This window comes from Vombatus ursinus, unplaced genomic scaffold (assembly GCF_900497805.2).
Source record: "Vombatus ursinus unplaced genomic scaffold, bare-nosed wombat genome assembly UNPS02009205.1, whole genome shotgun sequence".
Lineage (NCBI taxonomy): Eukaryota > Metazoa > Chordata > Mammalia > Diprotodontia > Vombatidae > Vombatus > Vombatus ursinus.
The window spans coordinates 7,568,081-7,586,326 of record NW_020948983.1 but is presented as its reverse complement, the minus strand read 5'-3'; the positions used below and the strand labels follow the sequence as shown (position 1 = coordinate 7,586,326).

At 36.1% G+C, this 18,246-nt stretch overlaps 1 protein-coding gene across 1 annotated transcript in view; it reads right to left on the bottom strand.

The window, feature by feature from the left end:
- Positions 1-12,712, bottom strand: part of NRAP (nebulin related anchoring protein) — an 84,177-nt gene extending 71,465 nt beyond the window's left edge. Inside the window, exons 1-6 of the mRNA XM_027852166.1 lie at positions 12,656-12,712; positions 11,475-11,562; positions 6,671-6,775; positions 2,853-2,957; positions 1,084-1,185; positions 316-420 (exon numbers count right to left, since the gene is read on the bottom strand). Coding sequence (XP_027707967.1) covers positions 316-420; positions 1,084-1,185; positions 2,853-2,957; positions 6,671-6,775; positions 11,475-11,562; positions 12,656-12,711 — 561 coding nt within the window. The 5' untranslated portion in view covers position 12,712. The remainder of the gene's footprint in view (positions 1-315; positions 421-1,083; positions 1,186-2,852; positions 2,958-6,670; positions 6,776-11,474; positions 11,563-12,655) is intronic.
- Between the last annotated feature and the right edge of the window lie 5,534 nt (positions 12,713-18,246).

Sequence of the window (18,246 nt, the reverse complement as noted above, 5' to 3'; positions counted from 1 at the left end):
GTTTAGGGACCTGGTAATGTATACTGCTAGAAGACCAAACTGGCTAAGGAGAGGAGGCCCATCACCAGTGGGTTGGCCAACATATAACAATTTTTTTACCAGAACAATTCATGGAGTCCATCTACTAAAGTTTAGAAGAATTGTGAGCTGCATTGGTGGACGGTCTGAGCATGTAAACTCTCAGATTTTCATAAAGATTGAAATAGAGACACCATATTAAATTTCCTCCTACTTTCTTTCTCTTTCCCCTTCTAGGTGAGACAGGGAAAATAAACTGTAAATATGAATAAATGTGTCTCAGCCTCTAGTCCTTACATCACTTTGAAGCTGTCCACTAGCCTTGGCATGCAGGAGATCAGGGGTATCTGCCACTGTGGTGAACCTGGAAACACGTTCATCATGCCCACGTTTATAATGCACCTGATGGAAGAAGAAGACACAAAGTTTAGGTTGTGCCCATTTCCCAAACTTCTAATAGCGCTCATTTCTCACATGTGACTGATTGGAGAGGGACTAAATAGTTGGAACATCCATAATGGTGTTGCCTTGAATGCAATGGCTCTGACCTGTCTTCCAGGAGTCTGACATGGTTATTTAAGCTAGTGGAAGCAGCTGTGCCAATCTCTTAAGTACTACCCAGCAGGAGTTCACCAGGTCTCATGCATTTGATAGACTAATAGGTTTAGAAAAGACCACATCTTTTCTATACATAACACAAGCATGCTTGTCCCCATTTTATGGATTTCATGGATGAGACAACTAGCATCCAGAAAATTAAGAAATTTGTTCAAGATTGTGTCTCCTACCTCTTAATTTGATATCCATGAAACAGTACTATGTTTCCACTAATTCATCCACCATTTTAGGATTATTTTAGTGGCATAGAGAATAAATTAATCCATGCTGAATACAGCTGAGATGTTTTTTTAGACAGCTTAAAATGTGTGTGATTCTTAGAACCCTCTTAAAAATGTATGAGTCACAGAGAATAATGGGATGTAATCTGCATTACTGGAGGGAATTGCCCACATTGATGTGACCACATATCCACTGAAGTACATTAAAAAATATGGAGGAACTTACCTGGCTAGCCAATTCATTGGCTTTCTTAGCTCGTTGGTAAGCAGGTGTGATCATAGCTGGAAAACTGCCCTTGCCTCTCTGCTCTTCATAGGCTTCTGAATACTTGGGTTAGACCGAAACAATGTCAAATGACAGCTAATTAAAATGTATAATAATACAGATTCTACATTTTTTCTACCTCTGTGCCCTTGTTGACACTCTTTGCTCTTCCTGGGATGCCATCACCTTCCTCTCCCTCTACCCAGCTCTACCTCTTAACATCCTATATGCTATTCAAGTTCAAACTCAAATGTTATCTCAATTAGTGATTCTACCAACTAAAAATTATCATTTCTTCCTTAGACCTCACAGAAAGCATTTGGTTTCTACTATGCTTGTGCATTTACCGTACTCTACTTTGCATTATAGAATTATGGGATCACATATTTAGAGCTAGAAGGAGCCCTAGAGACCAGCTAAGTTAATTCCCTAATTTTTGAGATGTAGAACCAGAGGACAAGAGAGGTCAAGTTCATACAGGTAGTAAGCGACAAATCCAAGATTCCAATTCCAATTTTCTGACTCTAAATTCAATACTCTTTCTATTACACCACACTTAAATGTCACTTGAGCATTTTTGTAAGATAATATTTATTTGTGTACAGGCCATATCTCCCTCTTCCCCCCCTCATTAGATTATACAAACTCTCTGAGGCCCAGGATCCTGTCTTATTTAATCTTTGCCTTTCTCCTAGTGCCTTTCTCCCATAATAGTTTTTATAGAGTATACACTTAATAAATACCTTTTGAATACATGGATGGAAGTACTCATGGATGGATACCATAAAGAAAAATTACTATGGCAAGTAAAATTGTCCTTATAAAGCAATGGGAAAATGGAAAATGTTATCCAAAGCACAAGTAATAAGAAGGATGCAAGAACTAGGAAATGCTACAGTGTTAATGAAACCTTTAGCTATTGAATGCCTTCCTTTTTAAAATTAATGCCAACTGCAAATCCTAGACAAAGTGCTCTGACCTAAGTTACTGCCTCTGGCTCATTTAAATGTCTGTATGATGACTGATAACAAAACAAGAGACCTATTCATTTTCTGCTATAAGAACATTTCCAAGGCAGGAAGTAAAAAGTTGTTGACAAGGTTCCCTCTAAACTCATTTGCATTGAAACTCTTTGTGCTGAGCATTGTAGAAGTTTACTCTCCATGATGAGATCCATCTTCTCTGTGTATGTGTATGTATACATGTATCTATGTATTTATATGTGTATGTATATGTGTGTATGTGTGTGTATATATATGTATGTATATGTATGTGTGACAGATATATACATATACAAATATATATGTGTATATATATATATAAATCTATCACTCTAAGTAATGTCCATTGTGGAAAGCTGCTCTCTTTTTCTCTGTGGGACCTTTTGCTGGAGAATCTAGGATGAATAAGTGTTCATCTTTAGCAAATTTTCCTTTTTATGTCATGATTTAAATGAAAAATATAAATGCAGGGAAGATGGATCTCATCATGGAGAGAAAACTTCTACAATGCTCAGCACAGTAAGTTATAAATGAGTTTAAAGGAAACCTTATCAATGAATATATATATATACATATATACACACACATATATATACTTATACATACATACATACATACCGATAGATAAATAGATAGATAGATAGATAGAATGCTTTCTATAAACACTTGCCAACGTTCCCAGTGGAAGGTAACATCCAAATAGAAAATGGAGATTTCTAACCTGCTTACCTCACTTAGAGACTTCTGCGCTTCAACCATTCTTACAATTTCAGGGTCTGGGAGAGTTCCAGGGGACCAAGAATTCCCCTCACCATATGTAGCCCAATAAGCTTTCTAAAAGGAAAAGAAGAATAGCTAGCATTTATATGGTACTTTAAAGATTACAAAGTACTTCATAAATATTATCTCATTTTGTCCTCACAACAACCCTGGGAGATAGGTGCTCTTCTTATCCCCCATTTTACAGATAAGGAAATTGAGCAAGATAGGTGAAGTGACTTGCCCAAGGTCGCACAGCTAGTAAGTGCCTAAGGCTGTATTTTCACTCAGGTCTTCCTGACTCCAAGCCCAATGCTCTATCCACTGGGCCACCTAACTACCTCAAAAATAGAGTTTTAAAAAATCAAGTAAACTCTTTCTTTCCCTTTCCACTCCCTGGCTCACTTGTTCATTTTGTCAACCCAAGATAAAAATGATGGCTGAGTTGCCATCCCCATTCATCAAGAATAGTCAAATGTTGAGGTAGTATAAATAACTTCATATTCTGGTTTGCTGAGTAACAACAGATATCCACACCAATGTGTCATTATTTAAAGAATTAGAATGTAAACAAAACAAAACAAACAAACAGTAATTATACTGGACACAACTTAATATTTCTTTCCTTTTTTTCAAAAGGTTTATATTCACGTCATAGAGCCTCAGGGTCATTGGTAGGAACCCTCATTGCAGCACTGTAGGAAAAATACATTCCTAATGGCATAAGTACTATGGGGAGGGGGCAGCTAGGGGGTACTGTGGACAGAATGCTAATCTTGAAGTCAGGAAAACTCATCTTCTTGAGTTCAAATCCACTTAACCAAAGTCACTTGACCATGTTTGTCTCAGTTTTCTCATCTATAAAATAAGCCAGAGAAGGAAATAGCAAACCACTCTAGTATCTCTGCCAAGAAAACCCCAAATGCGGTCATGAAGAGTCGGACACGACCGAAAACGACTAAGCAACAACAACAACAACTACAGGGTGGCTACACAAGTAGGGTGGTCCCCACCCTCAAGGATTTCAGAAGCCTGGTGGGGAAATAAAGCTGACCAGGAAAACAATGATATCAAGAAGCACCACCGCATTCAAGAGTCCATAGTATGGCGGCCAGTGAGCTGACATGGGAGGCAGCAAGATCTATGTTCAGGTTCTGTCTCTGATATGCATTAGCTGTGCAACTACTCTCTAAGCCTGTTTGGTATAGATGAGTTGCCAATATACATCGGTGGAGAGAGTTTCCATAATGGAGATCATGAAGTCTTCGCAAGGAAGTCTATAAATGTATAAATAAACAAGCGCACCTTCTATAGACTGACCTAACAATGCCTCACACATAGACCAATCAATAAACATTTATTAAGGGCCTACTGCATGCCAAGCACTGTATTACTGCAAAGGATACAAAAGGAGTCATAATAGATACATGTTTTTTTCAAATGTAGATAGCTACTTTTAAAAAGCATTATTAACTCATAGTTGTTCTTTTCGTTGTGAACTTTCTCAATCAAGAGATAATAATTAGCACTATTTTTATGTGAGGAGGTCCGCAAAAATGATGGAAAGAGATCTTCATATTTAAAAAAGAATGAGAACCACTCATTGGTGGAAAAGGCTTTGGAGTAGGATTAAAGATACTTGGGTTTTAATTCCAGTTATGCCAATAACTAGTTCTGTGACCTGGAGCAAATCACTTAACCTCTCTCTGTATCTCCTTTTTCTCATCTTACACATGAGGAAGTAGGATGAGGTGATCTCTATAGTCACTAACAAGTTCAATTTTGGACATATTGGGTTTAGCATGGTAGTGGCCATCCAAATGAAGATGTATAAAAGCAAATTGCTGTAATGATAACAATAACTAATGTCTGAAAATAAGCCCACATAAATCATCAGCATTTTTATATATCACTAACAAAACCCTGCAGATAGAGGTAATAAGAAATGCCCCATTTAAAACAACAGTAGACAATATAAAATACCTGGGAGTATACCTGCCAAGACAAACCTGGGAACTACATGAACATAATCATAAGATACTTTTTATACAAAGAAACTCAGATTTAAATAATTGTATACATGTTAATTGTTCATGGGTGGGCAGAACCAATAGAATAAAAAAAAAATGACAATTCTACCTAAATTAATCTACCTATTCAATGCCATCCCAATTAAAATGGCAAAAATTATTTTATTGAGTTAGAAAAAATAATAACAAAATGCACTTGGAAAAACTAAAGGTCAAGAATATCAAAGGAATTAATGAAAAATACATAAAAGAAGGATGTTTAGTAGTGCTAGATCTTAAATTATATTATAATGTAGTAATTATCAAAACTATCTGGTACTGTCTAAGAAATAGAAAGGTGGATCAGTGGAACTGAGCAGACATATAATATACAGTCGTTAACGATTATAATAACTTTGTTGACAAATGCAAAGATTTAAGTTTTTTAGGATAAGAATTCACTATTTGGTTCAAAAAATTTTGGGGGGAAAACTGGAAAGCAGTCTGGCAGAAATTGGGTATAGACCAAAAAATATCTTATACCATTTACCAAGATAAGGTCAAAATGGATACATGACCTAGATATAAAGAGAGATATAAAAAATTAGAACATAGAACATATTACCTATCAGATTTATGGATAGGAGAAGAATTTAGGAATAAAAATGAGATAGAGAGCATTGTGAGATATAAAATGGATAATTTTGATTACAACAAATAAAAAACGTTTTGTACAAATAAAACCAATATAGCCAAGATTAGGAGGAAAGCAGAAAATTAGGGGAAAATTTTATAGACAGTTTCTCAAATAAAGGTCTCATTTCTCAAATATATAGAGAACCTTGTCGAATTTATAAGTATATGAGTCATTCCCAATTGAAAACTGATCAAATGATATGAACAGGCAGTTTTTCAATGAAGAAATCAAACTATATACAGTCATATAAAAATTCTCTAGATCATTATTGATTAGAGAAATGCAAATTAAAACAACTTTGAGATATCATCTTACACCTAGACACCTATCAGATTGGCTAAAATGATAGAAGGGGAAAATGACAAATGTCAGAGTGGATATGGAAAAATTAGGATACTAATTCACTATTGGTAGAACTATGAACTGATCCAACCATTTTGAAGAGCAATCTGGAATTATGTCCAAAGAGTTATAAAACTGTGTATACCCTGTGACCCAGCAATGCCACTATTAGGTCTGCTTCCCAAGGTGATCAGGTAAAAAGGAAAACAATCTATATGTTTTAAAATATTTATAGCAGCTCTCCTTATGGTGACAAAGAACTGGAAATCGAGGGGCTGCTCATCAGTTGGAGAATGGCTAACCAAATTGTGGTAAGTGATTGTGATGGAATATTACTGTGCTTTAAGAAATGATGAGAAGTTTGGTTTTAAAAAACATGAAAGAATTGCATGAAATACTGGAGTGAAATGAGCAGAACCAAGAGAACATTGCATGCACTAATAGCAATATTGTTCAAAGAATAACTGTGAACAACTAAGTTATTTTGAGTATTATAAGCACTCAAATCGACTACAAAGGACCTATGAAGGAAGATGCTATGGAACTGATAAATAGAAGTATGCATAGCATTGTTTTACATATACACACGTGTGTATGTGTGTGTATGTGTATGTGTGGGGGGGGGAGGAAGACAGTTCAAAACTTAAAAATATAACAAAAAATAAATTTAATTTAACAAAAAAAATAACATCTGAATAGCATCGGACTCTTTCAAATCCCTCTTATTGCTATTATCTTACCTCATTGGCCAGTTCTGGCATCTTATGTGTAGCTGTCTCATCTTTGGATTTCATGTCCCAGTGAAAAACAGATTTAAACTGTTCTCCATCTTCTCCATATTTCATCTAATTGTTGTCAGAAAGGTTCCCAAGAGAGAAGAAAAAAAATCATTAGTTCATAGCCAAAGTTACAGAGTCATAGTAAGACCATTCATTCAACAAACATTTATTAAGCATATATTATATTCAATATGTCATACTACGTTCTGGGGGAGACAAAAATATGAGTAAGACATTATCCCCAACCTCGTGGATTTTCTAATCTAGTAAGAATAAGAATGTACATGAAATAATACAAATTAAAATAAAGTACAGGCCAGGGCCAAAAAGTATTATGAGATTTATAAGAGACAAATCACTTCCTGCTGGAGGAATTTGGGAAGACTTCAAGAAAAAGTAAATGAGTGGGCTAGACTTTGCTTAAACTATGATGCCTTTTACATTAGGGGAAATATTTCAAGGATCCATAATTTCACTGACTGGGTTGCCTCATCACAGATAGAGGTCACAATCCCTCTGCGCCTTAGGGGACAACCTTCATGAGTTGCTATCTTCTTGAAAAATCCAGCACCTTGTGGCCAGCTTTCTGGTGGTGAGTCTCTTCAGACTTAGCTAGGCCAGTCTGTGGACAACAGTATGGTTCATATGCAGGCACCTGGTACCTAAAACCTTTCCTGCTTAGAAAGGCTTCAAGTAGGGCCTGACACAACTTGTGCTCCAAACCTTTTGAGAACCTAGGGTAACCCCCGAACAATAATAAGGAATAGAACTTTGGTGGAAGTGAAAAGGAATCCCAAACTATAAATGGGACCTTCCATATTCATCTAGTCAACACTGCTTGAGTACCCACTGTTTATAGAACCCTAGGAGAAGTTATAATCTAAGAACAATCTCATCCAACCAAATTCACTCTAGTTTGGTATTAGGATTACTTCTGATGCCATTAGGATACCATTTAACGTGATGCTTTAAGAAGCTCCCATATTTTTTCAGGACCTATAAAGGACAGAAAGATACTAACATGCATTCTCTATCTGAAAACAAATGACTACTAAGTGAGACCAAAGTATTAAAGACATTTGAACAAAGTAAGTTCCAGTCCTGTTCAAAGCAGATTTTTTTCACTGTTCATTGCCACAGCAGAAAGCTAACAGTAGAGTTCAGCTGTCTTCCCCCTAAAAACTTCTCAGGAGGATACAGAGAATTAGTATCAAAGCATTTAAGGTAAGGAGAAACATTCTTAAATGCTATAATTAAGGCAACTTCAATAAGGCCCATCTCAGATCAGAAGGGGGGAACTAGACTTTAATATTCTTCTTTAAAAGTATATCTATTACTCCATTGGGCAGATAATGTTAAATAAGTTGTGGATGAATATGGTGAAGTTAGAGTAAGCATGAAAGAATTACATGAAGTAATGCAAAGTAAAGGATGTAGAACCAGGGAAACAATATAAACAATTTCTGTAATAGTGTAAATGGAAAAAACAACTATAAAACAATTAAAACTGAATGCTGTGAAACTATAACGACCACACACGGCCCTGAAGAGAAATAAAAAGTCACTTCCTCCCCTTCTTTGCAGAGGTGTGAGATTACAGGTGAAGCACACAGCATACAATGTCAAATTTTTTCAATGTCTTGGTTAGTTTTGTTTAATTGTTGTTTTTCTTTTTTATTCTTTGTTATAAGAAACGTCTTTCTGGGAAGGGAGAGGGAGTCCATAGGAAAATATAAATGATGCAAAGACCAAAAGATATCAATAAAAATTATGTTTTCAAAACTATGCCTGTACCTACCAACTAGATTTAAGGACATCATTCTGTCCCTGTAAATGTGTATTTTTAAAAAAGAGAAAGAAAGTGAGGTAGCTGTACTGAATGACCTCTAAGATCTCTACCATCTCTAACATTCTATGACTTTAGGAACCATTACAGAAAAAAATATATAAACCTGGTTCAAATCATAACTCAAATTGTCCTCCCTTCCCACAACTGCTAATACTATCTTGCATCAACAACTACCTCAAAGTCTCTCAAAGGTGTAAAAAACTTAAACCGTACTTTATCCCAAGGTGCAGAAAAATCTAAATATTCAGGCACTCTAAAGGGACTGAGTTGTTGGATATTTGTTTGTTTTTCTCCTGGTAAAGGAAGGGAAAATGATCTCAGCAGCCAATCGTTCAGTTTACACCCAACTCTCCTGAGGTTCTCAGATTGCAGCCTGTGAGTGGAAATAGAACCTGTAGTAATTTCTGTCTCATTCCAGTACAGTCTGTCATACACCATTAAAAGAAAGTGAAGCCATCACTACCTTAAAGGATAGCAAATAATGCATGATTTTTTTTGCAAATCATGATGGAGAATTGAATTGTCTGTGTCGGGGAGGAAAAAACAAATATACTGTTAAGCTTATTTTTCCCTCCCCTGGGAAATGTGAAAGGTAAAAAAATAGTAAGATGACTTTAAAAATACATCTCTCATTTTAAAAATATATATACATTGTAAAATGTTGTAGCTGTCTTTTTTATCTGGAATGTTTGTGTTTTTTGCTGATTAAGTTCATAATAAAAAGAAAATGAAAAATGAAAAAAGATCTTAAAATGAACAAAGATGAAATTTTAAAATATTAATGGTAAAAATGACACATTGACTACAAAGATGCATCTCCAATTTTTTTTAAAAATGTAAAGCACTATATGCCATGGAGATAGATTGATTTTTGAAACTACATATATGGGCATCCTATCACTAATCCAAATTCTTTCTTATGTAGCTATCCTTAAACGTCAATAGCCAAATCTACTGACATACCAGGGCTATTTTTCTTCACAAGCCTTTGTATAAAATGTTCTACCTCAGTTGTGAAATAGATGACACAAAACAACTCATAAAACTGTTTTGAAACACTCTATAATAGGGTATTGTGCTATTCCCACGGACAGACCAGGAGCTGAGCTCAGGAACCTTTCTGTAACGCCCTACTCACAAGGAGAGTAGGTGGCATCCAGATTAATCAGTCTAAGGTCCAGGGCAATATGTGGAAGGAATTCAGAGCAAGTCCTTATCTATAATTTTGTACTTTTAGATCATTCACCTGTTTGGGGACTAGGAGGAAGAACAGCTAAATACCATCAAGTAATTCGTTAAAAGGTAGGTAGGTGGTTCAGTGGATAGAGCACTGGGCCTGCAATGAATTCAAATCTGGCCTCAGTCTCTTACTAACTGTGTGACCTTTGGCAAGTCACTTAACCTCTGTTTGCCTTCATCCACTGGAGTAGAAAATGTCAAACCACTCCAATACCTTTGTCAAGAAAACCCCCTGGACATCGTGGTCCATAGGGTCATGAAGAGTTAGACATGACTGAGCAACGATTAGTTATTTAAGGAAAAGGGAAATACATTTTATTCTTTAGCTATAATAATAATTATAATAATGATACGTTATATTTACATAGTGCGTTAACATTTCCAAAATATTTTACATCCATTACCTCATTTGATCTTCACAACAATCTCTTGAGGGAGGTACTATTATTGACGCTAGACTTTCATTTTAGTGCCTTCCCTCTGTTAATTATTTCCTATCTATCCTGTATGCAGCTTGCTTTGCATAAATTTGTTTGCACGCTGTCTCCCCCATTAGACTGCAAGCTCCTTGACAGCAGGGACTGTCTTTTGCCTCTTTTTCTATCCCAGCACTTTGCACAGTGCCTGGCGTGTAGTAGGCACTTAATAAATGTTTACTGATTGATTGACCCCATTTTACAAATACATAAACTGAGGGTCAAAGATGTTAAATGACTCTCTCAGGATTACACAACTAGCAAGTATCCGAACTGTAGACACTTTTTGTAGAGAAGTATAAAATGCTAGAACTGTGAAAGCTCTTGGGGATCACCTTGTTCAATATTCTCATTAGAGATGAGGAAATTAAGGCCTAGAAAGGTATAGTAAATCAGTTTTGCACAGCTCATTAATGAGAGAACTTGTATTAGAATGCCGAGATGCCAATTCTGAGACTAATATTTCCACTCTACTCTGTAGCACTGTCAATAACATTTTTTTTAAAAAGTTAAAAAAAAAACAAACTCAGATATAGACCCAGCGTACAAGCATATAGGTACATAATAAGTATTTAGTAGATGTTTGTTTATTGACTGAAGGATCATTATTAAGAAAACTCAATCTAGTTACGGGATAGACAGAGAAGGTCTCACACATTTCTACCCTGAGCTCTGAAAACAGAGTTGGACCGTCAACATAGCTAATGGTTTTCAGGCTGGGGAATTATAGATTTAAAGTTATCTGAATGATCTCCCAAAGTACACACACACACACACACACAAAATTTCATTGATAAGAAAAGTCAATCTATATGCCCTTTGTTCAATCAACAAGCAATTCTATTTAATAAGTATTCATTAAGCACTGTAGTATGCTAACTACATTGAATAAGTTAATTATCAAATTAGCTAGAAGGATATGAAACTAGTTAAACCAATTATGTTGTATAGAAGCCCAAATAATATTTACTCTTTATCACTCAATAGGTAAGCACACTGAATATTAGCCATGAAGTTGGGGGGAAGGAGAGGTACCAACAAAGAGAAAGCTCAATACTTGTTCAAGAAATACATAAATGTGTTAGTGTGGAGAAAAGGTATGAGATCCAGTCTAGAGAAGGTTCCCAAAAGCAGAGTAAGTTTAAATACAGAGGTCATTCTCTTTTTAAATGATTTCCAAACAAAGAATCAAGTTACTTACCTCACTACCTGCTTCTGACTGTTTTTTCAAATTCATATTTAATGGGCTCTGATACACACTGGTGAATGTGTTGTTCTTGGGGTTATGTCTATAAAATACAAAAAAAAAATACAACAGGAAGTTAGAAAAGTGCTAATCTCTCAGTAAATCACCTTGGCCCAACACTACTGATCATGAAGCATCTAAATGTACAGCTCATGTTCGAAAAATGTAATATCTTGAAATTAAATTAATTATAATTTAGGCTTTGATTCTAGAATTTTAGAAACTTTGAGCTGACCAGAACTGATGATTTCAAATACTCTACCCCCCTCCATTTTACAGATGAGGAAACTGAAGCCCAAAGAGAAATGACAACCAGGAACTGGACAGGGCAGGATTCCAACTCAGGTCTTCCAAATCCAAGTCCAGTGCTCTTTGTGCAACACCGAGTTCTCATATGTCCTATTTTTTAAAAATCCTATTTAACAGGGAATGGCCATTATAAAATGAAAACTTTCTGGAAAAAAAAATACATTTTCAAAATTTTTTTCCAGAACTCTAGCACTCATATTTTATGACTATTAAGTGAGTTTGCCCATTTCCACAGCTCAGACTTAGGGGTCACATTTATAATTAGAAGGGACTTAAGATGTCTGTCATCTGGTCCAACTCTCTCATTTGGGATGAGGAAATCAACGCCTAGGGACCTTTACGTGACATGGCCAAGGTCACACAAGTATGAAGTTGCAGAGCTAAGGGGCGATGCTGCCCTTTATCTGGTTAATTTGATCTTTTGTTTTCCAAAATATTTGAACTTCAGACCTCAGCTTCTTATCTATTTATTTTTTTAGTTTTCAACATTCACTTTTATAAAATTTTGACTTCCAAAATTTTTTTCTCGCTCCCTTTCCCCTTTCCTCCATCCCCAACACGGCAAGCAATCTGATCTAGGCTATACATGTACAATCATATTAAACATATTTCCACAGTAGAACTTGGGACCTCTTTTAGAATGCATTAAGCTACACATTCTGAGATGTGTCCCAAGTTATATTTATGAGAATATTTTTGAAAGACTATGCTTTTCTTTAGAACTGATATAATTTCTTTAAGTGGTTTCTTAGTGATTCTCAAAAAAATATTCAAAAGGATGTCAAAAAAGGATGGGGGTGAACAGAGAAAGCCACAAACACACTTACGCATGGCAATAAGGCTTCTTCTGGTGACTCACAAAATTATTGACAGTTAGCATCATCTTGCAGACCTCACAGTGAAAACAAGCTTTGTGCCATATCTAGAAACCATACAGAAAAGAGAAAGGGAGATTCCATAATTTCCATATACTCAGATATGACTAAAAGCAAAACTCAGTTATTAAGCCTTGGGGTTTGGGCAAGAGAGAGGGTTAAAAACAAAGCTACCATATATTAAGTTAAAAGACTAGCATCTTTTCTTTCGAGACGATATAGACAGTTATATTTCTGCCCTGGAAATAGACTCAAGCAAAAAAAAAAAATGGGGAAATCTATCCTCTTCCAAAGTCACCATTTCAAAATGCACATGAGTTTTTACTTGGGAGAAAAAAAAATAAATTTCACATCCCTGGTGTTTTCCTCAAAGACCAAAGAAATATCTACTGACCTGATCTATACAGTTGATCTTTTCAGCAGGATAAACCCCGTACCCACACCGAGAACAAGCTTGCACATTCATCTTAGCGTCAGAAGAAGGGGGGAAAAGATAAGTAACAGACAAGGAATCCAAGGATAAGTCTTTCGTCAAGCTGTCCAACTCCACTGTGTACCCAGGCCCCTTGCTGAATCTCCTTGTTGTCCTTCGTGGTCACCAGCCTGTGTTAACTTTCTCTATCCAACCACCTCCTTTGCTTTCTTGACTTTCTGGTTTGAAATCAGCAGCTGGATGGCTTATAAAGCTGCCACTTACTCAGAGGGTCTATTTTGGCACCTCTGTCAACACGCATGCTGGGGGAAGGGATGGTAGAGGCATTTCTAGCTGACATGGTTCTCTAAATAGAAAAGTGAACTCATGAACAGCATCATGCCTGTCTGGATGACCAAATCCTGGGAGGTGACCATTCTGCATTCACCTTTGGTTGTTTAATTCTAGCTGTGATCATTAGCTAAGAAAAGAGCTTTTAAAGAGATAACAATCTATCTTCATAAGACCATCGAGGAAGAAAAGTTACTCTTATGTCTGTTCCCATACTGGGCACTTCCAATATAGTAAATAACTCACTAGGGCAGAATCACAAAGGTAAATGAATATTGGCTTTATCACTGAATATTTTTGCCCTACAACTGAGGTCAAATAGAGTAGTGGCGAAGTTGTGGAGAGCGATACACTTGACATTGTGGGTTTGAAACCTACTTCTGATAACTGTCTGTGTCTTCATAGACCAGTCACTTCCCTTTCTGAGCTTCTGACTCCTCATTTGTAAAATAGGGATTATGATACTAGCATTTATCTCATAGGGTTGTTTTGAGGCTCACATGTAAAGTGCTTTGTCAACCTTAACATACCACATAAACATCAGGTATCATAACTGTGTCTGTGTCTTAAACTCACCCCCATTCAGGAATCATAAGACCAGGATAATTGCTATGTTTAGAATATAAGCTTCTTGAAGGCAGAGACTGACTTGAGTTTGTTGTTGTGGTTTTTTTGTTTGTTTTCTCTTTGGAATCTTAAGGCTTATCACAGTGACTAGAACATAACGACCCTGTTATAAATACTTATTGAACTGAATTAAACAAACATGGTCTTTTAAAAACGTTTTTAAGCTATCATTAATTCTATTTTTAAAACCCCTCATAAAACTGGGACATGGTCAAAGTAGATTTACTGCCATCAGCATAAAAACATATTTAGATAGCAACTTATTTTTTTTAAATACTGATATCTTTTGTGTTGTTTTTTTTTTTAACATCATTTTTCCTCCATCCTCTCCCCGAGAGCCATCCCTTAGAGGAAATAAAAAAGGATTTTTAAAAAAATTATTTGTCAAAACTAAAAAATATGTCAACTTGAGTCAACATTAAATGCAGTGTTCCACATCTATAGTCTCCTATCTCTATAAAGAAGGAATAGAGGTGCATTCTTAGAACTCTTCTTTAGAGATAAGCTTGTTCATTTATTTTTTCAGTATTCAGTTTTCATTTTTGTTATTTTTTTTCTATTTAAATTGTTAGAGTCACTGTATAAATTGTTTCCTTGTTTCTGCTTACTTCACTTTCCATTAATTTATTTTCATCTTTTTTTATAGCACAGTAATGTTCAATAACATTTGTGTACCAAATTTTGTTTAATCATTCTGCGATTGGTGAGCTTTTATTTTGTTCCCAGTTCTTTGATACTATAAAAAGTGTTGCTGTAAGTACTTTGGGATCTTTAAGACCTTACTTTGTATTACTGACTTACTTGGGATCTCTAGATGAAAAGCTATGGATATTTTAGTTAATTTCTTAGCATAATTCCAAATTGCTTTGCAGAATGGCTGGACCAATTCCCAGCTCCAATATACCAATTTTTTCACTAGTGTATACAGTATTTTCCCACACTCTCTCCCTCAACATTGACTATTTCCATCTTTTGTAATCTCTGCCAATTTCCTAGGTGTGAGGTAAAGAACCTCAAAGTTGTTTTGCATTTCTCTCAAATGTATCCCTGATTTGGAACAATCTTTAATATGATTGTTAATAACTTGCAGTTTTCTTTTGAGAATCATTTGTTCATATCCTTTGATAGGCTTTTCTTATTGCATATTTGAGTCAGTTTCCAATATATCTTCAATCAGAACCTTATCAGAAATACTTGACACAAAGATTTTTTTCTTTGCTTACCAATCACTTCCTTAATTAACTTAGATGCATTGATTTTGTTCATGCAAAAGTTTTTCACTTGCATTTAATTGAAATTTAATTTGTTATGATCACCCTTATCTTGTTAAGAATTCTTTCTTTAAACTATGCCCAAAGGGCTATAAAAATGTGCACACCCTTTGACCCAGCAATAGCACTTCTAGGGCTATATCCCAAAGAGATCATACAAATGGGAAAAGGACCCACATGTACAGAAATATTCATGGCAGCTCTTTTTGTGGTGGCAAAGAATTGGAAATTGAGAGGATGCCCATCAATTGGGGAATGGCTGAACAAGTTGTGGTATATGAATGTAATGGAATGCTATTGTGCTGTAAGAAAGGAGGAACAGGCTGACTTCAGAAAAACCTGGAAAGACTTGTATGGTCTGATGCTGAGTGAAGGGAGCAGAACCAGGAGAACATTGTACACAATAACAGCCACGTTGTGCAATGACTAATATTGATAGATTTCACCCTTCTCAGCAATACAAGGACCTAAGACATCTCCAAAGGCCTCATGATGGAAAATACTATCCATATACGAAGAAAGCACTATGGAGTTTGAATGTACATCAAAGCATTCTATTTGCTATTTTTTTTCTTCTGTTGTGTTTTGTTTCCTCTTTTTGGTGGTTCCTCCTATTGGTTCTAATTCTTACTTACAACATCCCTAATGTGAAAATATGTTTAATAGGAACATATATGTATAGCCTATATCAGATTGCATGCCATCTTGGGGAGGGAGGTGGGAAAGGAGGGGGAGAAAAATTTAAAACTCAAAAGCTTATGGAAGTGATGGTTGATAAATCAAAATAAATTAATTAATAAAAAATAGAAAGAAAAACAAAAAAAGAAAAAAGTTTAGCTTATTATTTCTAAGCCATCTTTTCAAGCATGTCTCAAAATAGGATGAATTCACTTCTTTTTATATAAATGTACTTTTTTCCAATAAAAAAAAAGAATTCTCTCCCTACTTATAGCAATGAAAGGTACCTGACCTGGCTCTTTTCTAATTTTTTTTTTATTTTTTATGGTGTGAGTTTTAATATTTAGGCCATGAATCCATTTTGAGCTTATATCACATAAGATGTTGGTTTAACCCTAATTTACACCAAAATGCTTTCAGTTTTCCAATAATTCCTATCAAATAAGAAGTTCACCAAGTAATTTATATTCTCCATTTGATTGAACACTGGCTCACTAAGTTCAATTCCTTCCAATTCTTCCCTATGTAGTCAGTTCCACTGACGTATTTTTTTTCTATTTTTTTAAAAATAATATAGGCTTGATAATTACTATGTAATAGTATAGTTTGAGGTGTGGAAATGCTATTTTCCCTTTATTCTCACTTTTTATTTTTATGTTTTCCTTTTAGATTCTAGATTCTTTGTTCCTACAAATGATTATTTATTAGTTTGTCTAGCCACAATTCACATTTTACAAACTTGGTTTCCCTCCATTTCCATTAGCACCAAGACTTCTTTTCAGGGTAAATATCTCAATTCATTCAAATATTTTTATATACCAAGATTTATAGATTCTTTATGATTTTAGTCACCTTTGCTTACATACACTTTGTCAATGCCCTCTTTAAACTGCAGTACCCCAAACTAAAAACAACACTTTAAATGCAGTCTAACCAAAACAGAAAGAAATGGAATTATTACCTTTTTAATAATAAAATATTTTAATTAATGAATTCTAAGATTTAATTAGAGTTTTTTTGTTTTGTTTTTGCTTTTTTAACAACCATATCACAGTTAGCTCATATTGCACTTCCATTCAACCTACATCATCACCAGATTTCCCCCATCTTGTATTTGCATTGGTGTTGTGGACCTAAATGTTGAACTTACAAATTTTATCTTCATTATTTTGGGTCTCTCTTTTAAACCTATCAAAATCATTTTTAATCTTTATTCTGTCATTTAAAGTACTAGCAGTACATCTCAGGTTTTCATTAACTGTAAATTTGACAAGCATACCTTCTACATCTTCATCCAAATCTTTAGCAAAAAAATATCAAATAAGACAGAATCAACCATTAGAGACAAGTAGCATGGCAATTGGAATAACCCTTGCTGACTGGCATGGAGCCATTGATAAACGCTCTTTGGATCCAGCCATTCAACCAACTATGTCTTACTTTACTAATACCCAGTGTACTTCCCACCACACTATATACTAAAAGTGACCTTTAACCTCTAGGATTTAAGAAGTTCAGGAGGGATTCTTCCTGCTCCTCTACTAGTCTCAGAGGAGGGTGTAGTTACAGTGTTCCAAGTTGGAGTGTACATGGCAAAGCTGAGACCGGAGGCATACAGAATAAATGCTCACGCATGGATGGAGTTGTATCTGGTGGGCTACCAGGCTGCTTATTGGAAGGACCCTGCCCCTCAATCTGTTAGCTTGTTACAGAGAGAGCCCTGAACAAATGTTTAGTAATTAGGGCCTTCTTGACAGGTTCTTTCGATTCAAAGGCCTTCTCACTCCAATTCTTCCTAGATCATAAATCATGGAATTTTAGATCTGGAAACACCTGACTCTGGACTGCAAAGGTGGAGATGCGGCGCGGGAGCCTCGCCTCTTCTGGGAATCGGGCGAGGCAGGTAAGAAAACCTGAGTAAGAGCAATGCAAAGAAATGGGGCAGATTGCTCCGGGCTGCCGGGCCCCAAGACCCGGAAAGGCTCCATAATGGGGCTCGCAGGCACCTCCCCGCGCGCACGGGACGTGGGCGGGGTCCGCGGCGCTGCAAACTTAGGAAACTGGGGAGAGCTCGCTCCGCCCTTCCAAACCCCTGCGGCGGCTGAAGCCCAGGAGCCACGTAGGACGAGGCGGGCCCACAGGGCCCTCGGGGAGCGGGGCTCCACCCCCCGGCCGGCCTCGGCCCCGCCCCGCTGCCCATTTTG